This window comes from Astyanax mexicanus, chromosome 5 (assembly GCF_023375975.1).
Source record: "Astyanax mexicanus isolate ESR-SI-001 chromosome 5, AstMex3_surface, whole genome shotgun sequence".
NCBI lineage: Eukaryota > Metazoa > Chordata > Actinopteri > Characiformes > Acestrorhamphidae > Astyanax > Astyanax mexicanus.
Genome location: NC_064412.1, coordinates 55386960 through 55393094, shown reverse-complemented (window position 1 = coordinate 55393094; position 6135 = coordinate 55386960). Strand labels below are relative to the sequence as shown.

General features: G+C 39.1%; 1 protein-coding gene across 1 annotated transcript; it reads left to right on the top strand.

Annotated features, from left to right (window-relative positions):
• The first annotated feature begins 809 nt into the window (after nt 1-809).
• On the top strand, nt 810-5873 carry LOC103034236 (tubulin alpha-1A chain). Its single transcript, XM_022675369.2, has 4 exons — nt 810-956; nt 3699-3921; nt 4115-4263; nt 4802-5873. Exons 1-4 carry the CDS (start codon nt 954-956, stop codon nt 5780-5782), a joined length of 1356 nt encoding a protein of 451 aa, XP_022531090.1. The 5' UTR covers nt 810-953; the 3' UTR covers nt 5783-5873.
• The last annotated feature ends 262 nt before the right edge of the window (nt 5874-6135 follow it).

The following is a 6135-nucleotide window of genomic DNA, read 5'->3' as shown; positions in this document are numbered from 1 at the left end:
AAAAATCTTACACCAAAATCTGTCACTGCTGAATCGGGTTACTGTCGAGGGCGCTCTTCAGTGACGCATGTTCACATGCACGAGCGCCTTACGCACATAACGTAAATGACTAGGGCGCGCGCAGAGTCTCTCTGTGCTCAACAAACCGAACGACGAGAAACTTTTACATTTACGTGGCGTTTTAGTGCCACAAACATGTGAAGACTAAGAATACATCAGCAGTTTTCTACGTATTATTCTATAATAATAATAATAATAATTCAAAATAATATATATATATAAAATGTATAAATAATAATTAAATTAATAAAACACGTTATCACAGAGTAATCATTCTTATTCCGCAAGATAATATATTATTTTAATATCAAGAATATGATTAAATGATTAATGATGTATGAAATATTAAGGCGTTGCAATGCTGGTAGAATAAAAAAAAAGGTTGATATAACTTAGGTAGGTTCGATTATACCATCACAATTTTGTTACAAAATGGAAATATTTTTATTTTTACCAAAAAATTATATTGTAAGAAGCAGATAATTAACAGTACATATAATGCCTTATATAATTATAATTATAATAAATAACTGACACTAGTAAATACATTACCAATCATTACAAATTATTTTTCTAACTAATAAAGATTGTGCTGACTCCAGCACTTTTCTTTTCTCGTCATTTGCCTTGTTGAATGTTGTACAAAGAGAAATGCCGCATAGTTTACGTAGATTGCGTAAAAAAAACACATTCGTGCTTTTGTTCAGATTACGTTATCGCAGGACCGCGCCCTGTACGTTTAGCGACGTAGTTCGGCGCTGACAGGATTCGGCGCAACACCGGGGCTGCGCCACAGTATATAAGCGCTGCCAGACGTCTACGCACCTACACTATCCCCATTCTCCGAATCCTCGACGTCGGCTTAGAGGGAACAAAAAAAAAGACCTGCAACAATGGTGAGCGGTTTCTTTTAGATTAAATATTTATCTAGATTAGACCGGTGTATTAACGGATAACATAATGTTTAACCAGAAAAAGGTTTCTATTTTTTTTTACTAGTTAACGTTAACTGATTAAGGACAAATTAACTACACGAATTGGTAATGCGGCTGTGATGCCGGTTAGCTAACTAACTAGGTTAATCGGGTAATTTTAAATAGATTAACACCTTTTTTTAAAAAATATATACATTTATAAAATGTGTTTCGCACAAAAGCGGCCAAACCTAATGTGTTTTTCGGTGTAAATGCAGTATTTGTCACAGTGGGAATGCTTAAGATAAGATCAGCCACGTGTTTGAAAGGAAAAAAGAGCCAGAAATCAGCTTTTCGGATAAAAAATAGTAAAATAAAAGTCCGCAGTAAAACAGCTAAAGCTAACAAACAAAGGAGTGATCAGATTCTCCTCATAAGTGAAGGGATTAGGATTTGGATTACTCACCGCAGGCCTTTAGCTGTACTGCAATTTTTTAACGTATTAACTAGCTTAACCCTTTCAGACCCTGCGTCTATTTCAAATGGACATCATGTGTTTTTTTCTCGTATTTTTCAAATTTTCTGTTGCGCACATGAGACAGTTTGAAGACTGTAAACGACCTGAAAAAAAGGTTTATAAGCTAGAGAAACAAAATAATTTTCCCTGCGCACTGCACTTGGAAGAAAAACTGCTGTAACGTTAGAGACAAAGAGGCAAATTAAGACATAACGTTAATTTTTACTAATCGTAAATAAGTAAATTTTATATCCCTTTTTTCATGTGTATTTGTGTGTTTAGGGATATTTTTGTGTTAACACTGGTAAATACCGTTAGCTAATTCAGGTCTGAAAGGGTTAACCACACAGCATCAGCGGCCTAAAATAAAATTAAATAATGAAAAAAATGAGCTTGGTTAACTGGTTAAAAAAAGCTAACGCTTGGTTAATTAGTTAGCTAGCTAGTTAGCTACAGTAGAAGTACCGTATAGTGGTGTTAGTACCGTTAAAATGTACTGTTTAGCTTAAATGCTGATGTGTCGTAGGTTCGCTAAGCTAGTTTTAGAGGTGAGTAATCCAGGTCCAGAAAGTAAAAATCCACCCCAGGTTCTTGTACTAACTGCCTGGGCTGCCAAGCGGTTGGTATAAAACCCTGGATGGATTTGTATTTTCTGGACCTCGGTTACACTTCTTTTAACTGGATAAAATGTTCTGATCTTGCAGAACTGCGCTTCCTCTTGGTCATTTTTCCTCCATTTTCTTTTTCTCTCGGCGTGACTCAGGGAGCTCGGCATTAAGGCGTGGTAGGAACTGACCATGGCCGCTTCCCGCCTTCTCCATCCTCTCCCTCTACCCCCTCCTTCGCGCTCTTTTTTCCGTTATTATATTTTTAAGAAGATTTGGGCGAGTATTTCCATTAAAATGCTTGAAGAGAAGCAATTTACGAGCGTACAATCTCTGCTCAAAAGGCAGAACTATGGCCAATTATAGCTAGTTACATCCAGTTAGCTTAGCTAACCTAGCTTAACGAAACTAACCAAGCTAAGCTAGTTAGCTTAGCATTTGTGAAAAGCACGGCCCACCCATACAGTGATTAATGATCCAGTTATTACAAACAATGAACATTAACCCTCTATGGCATTAAATATATTTTTGGGGAGAAAAAATAAATCTCACCACAATAAGGGAACCACATTTTTTTTTTTCTTTGGAAAAATATTTATATATATATATATATATATATATATATATATTTTTTTTTTTTTTTTTTTTTTTTTGATTCCCTAAGATTATTGCTTTTTTTCACGATGGCTGCAACAGTAGTGATCTACATAATATTGCCCAAAGGCAACAAAAAAGGAAACTTGTTTTAGTAACCTAACCACAAGAATTATGTAAGAATATAAGCAGTCGTACATATTTTTCTTCATACATATTTGCATTAATGACTCAATTGAACACCTTATTGTATTGGATGTAGATGTGCCTTGTGGAATTTTATATTAAAAAAATTTAAACCAATAAATGCATTTAAAAGCTAAACTAGCATTTCTGAAAAGCATGGCCCACCCATCTGTCTCGTCCAGTGATTCATGTTTCATTTAATTTAATAAACCACGGTTATTAAGCCTGTATGGCATTTATTTTTGGAAAAGAATACCACTATGGGATTTTTTTTTTTTTTCCACTTTTTTTTTTATTATTATTTTTTTATTATTGTAAAACCTCTCCAGTACAGTAACAATGAGTCGTAATGTTCAGCAGAATAGATGTTCTCACAGCTCTCAACATTGGGGGGCAGTAATTGGTTTCTCATTGATCAGTGCTTGCATTGATCGGATGTTTGGAACAAGGTTGTTTTGGGCAGCCTGGTAATGAGTTTTCAGACATGGACGGACATAAGGACAACATCCTGCACAATTATACACCACTGTGCTCTCTGACTACTAAAACAGATGTATGATGCATGGTGAGAGTATGACTTCTCCTCCCTGTGTTCAAATAAAGGCAGTGTTTAAATACCTGAATGCACACAGGCTGCAAAACATTTCCTGTTTTAAAGTGATTGAGTACCCACATTTAAAGTTTGTTAAACATCTCATATGACTTAAACCGATGTGGCTAAAATGGACTGGTTTTTATTTTATTATTTTTACATTTATTTTCTTAAATATGAAGTCATTCTGAATAAATGATTAACTTTTTTGTGTGTGTGTCTTTCCCCAGCGTGAGTGTATTTCAATGCATGTTGGCCAAGCTGGAGCCCAGATGGGAAATGCCTGCTGGGAGCTGTACTGCTTGGAGCACGGTATCCAGCCTGATGGTCAGATGCCCAGCGACAAAACCATTGGTGGAGGAGACGACTCCTTCAACACTTTCTTCAGTGAGACTGGAGCTGGCAAGCACGTTCCCAGAGCGGTCTTCGTGGACCTGGAGCCCACTGTCATTGGTAATGATGGTTTGATATACTGATTTAGAAGATCTGTGATGTCAATTGTGCAGATGCAGCTATTTTGAAGTACTAAAGATAAATACAGCTGGTTTGCAACTATGTTCAGATCACAATTTTTTTTTTGTCTCTAAAATGTTATAATGGTCAATTTCTGAAGTTAATTATGTTTCCCTTCCTCTTCCTTTTGTAGATGAAGTGCGCACAGGAACCTACCGCCAGCTTTTCCACCCAGAGCAGCTTATCACGGGGAAGGAGGACGCTGCCAACAACTACGCCCGTGGTCACTACACTATTGGCAAAGAGATCATTGATTTGGTGCTGGATAGGACCCGCAAACTGGTATGTCTTTGCTGTCCAAAACATTTTTAATAGATCTTGGGATTTCCAACTCCCCAGCTCATCCCATGAATATTGTATGGACCACTGTCATTCCAGTGAACATTAGGCATGGTGCCAGTAACTTAAGAAAAAAGTTAAGGTTAAATTCCAGAATTTACACATACCATAAAGACTTAAGGAATATTATACCATTCAAATTAAGTCTCATGTCTTCTTGCCATGGCCTACTAATGGAATGCTTTTTTTATGCAGGCTGCTGGCCCAGTTTTAACACTGCTCTAGATTTTCTTATAATGTGTCTGCCCTGATTCCACTTCCTAAATGTGATTTTTTGCTGGCTTTTTGATGTTTTTGAAATGAAAACAGTCAACTAAGTTTTGTTCTTTCCAAATGCCTCTACTTATGACAGCTTAGTGTTGGGGCTCCTGTTTGTTAGAACAGGAAAGTCTTTAAACTGTGGCCCAAATACTTAAAGGATTTTAAGAAACTCTGGAATTAGATTGAATTCTTTTGTATTTGTTCATTCTTTTCTTTCCAGGCTGACCAGTGCACTGGTCTCCAGGGCTTCCTGATTTTCCACAGTTTTGGTGGAGGTACCGGTTCTGGCTTCACCTCCCTGCTGATGGAGCGTCTGTCCGTTGATTACGGAAAGAAGTCCAAGCTAGAGTTTGCTGTGTACCCAGCCCCACAGGTCTCCACAGCTGTGGTGGAGCCTTACAACTCCATCCTGACCACCCACACCACCCTGGAGCACTCCGACTGTGCCTTCATGGTAGATAACGAGGCCATCTACGACATCTGCCGTAGAAACCTCGATATTGAGCGTCCCACCTACACCAACCTCAACAGGCTGATTGGTCAGATCGTCTCCTCCATCACCGCCTCTCTGCGCTTCGATGGAGCCCTTAATGTAGATCTGACCGAGTTCCAGACCAACCTGGTGCCCTACCCTCGTATTCACTTCCCTCTGGCCACCTATGCCCCCGTCATCTCTGCTGAGAAGGCCTACCATGAGCAGCTCTCTGTTGCTGACATCACCAACGCTTGCTTCGAACCAGCCAATCAGATGGTGAAGTGCGATCCACGCCATGGTAAATACATGGCCTGCTGCCTGCTGTACCGTGGTGATGTGGTGCCCAAAGATGTGAACTCCGCCATCGCTACCATCAAGACCAAACGTACCATCCAGTTCGTGGACTGGTGTCCCACTGGCTTCAAAGTGGGCATCAACTACCAGCCCCCCACTGTGGTTCCTGGTGGAGACCTGGCCAAGGTGCAGAGGGCCGTCTGCATGCTGAGCAACACCACAGCCATCGCTGAGGCCTGGGCTCGTCTGGACCATAAGTTTGATCTTATGTACGCCAAGAGAGCCTTCGTCCACTGGTACGTTGGAGAGGGAATGGAGGAGGGAGAGTTCTCAGAAGCCAGAGAAGACATGGCTGCTTTGGAGAAAGATTACGAAGAGGTTGGCACTGACAGCGTCGGGGATGATGGCGAGGAAGAGGGAGAAGAGTACTAAATTGGCCAAAATGTTGTGTTTGTTCTGGTTTGTTAAATGAAGACTACTGTGCACAAAGTCATGTTACAATAAATGTTCTAGAGAAGCAGAAGGTGTGAAGCATTCTGTTTTATATGCATTGCACAAACTTAATTTTAATAAAAAACTAAAATAAAATGTTGCATTTTTATTGTATGCACAAAGTTTAGTGCATGATTACTTTAATTTAGTAATTTAGTGAAAATGTGCAGCAATAAGTTGATAGAATGAGATTTATTTCACACTTGCATACATGTGCTGTAAATAGTGCATGGTGCAAAATTGGCCTCTTGAATTATTTTCACCTATGGGTTGGCACATCCAGCCTAAACATG

Coding starts and splice junctions, on each gene's coding strand:
- LOC103034236 (XM_022675369.2), top strand. Junction 3,922..4,114: donor CCTGGAGCCCACTGTCATTG/GTAATGATGGTT, acceptor TTCCTTTTGTAG/ATGAAGTGCGCACAGGAACC. Junction 4,264..4,801: donor TGGATAGGACCCGCAAACTG/GTATGTCTTTGC, acceptor TTTTCTTTCCAG/GCTGACCAGTGCACTGGTCT.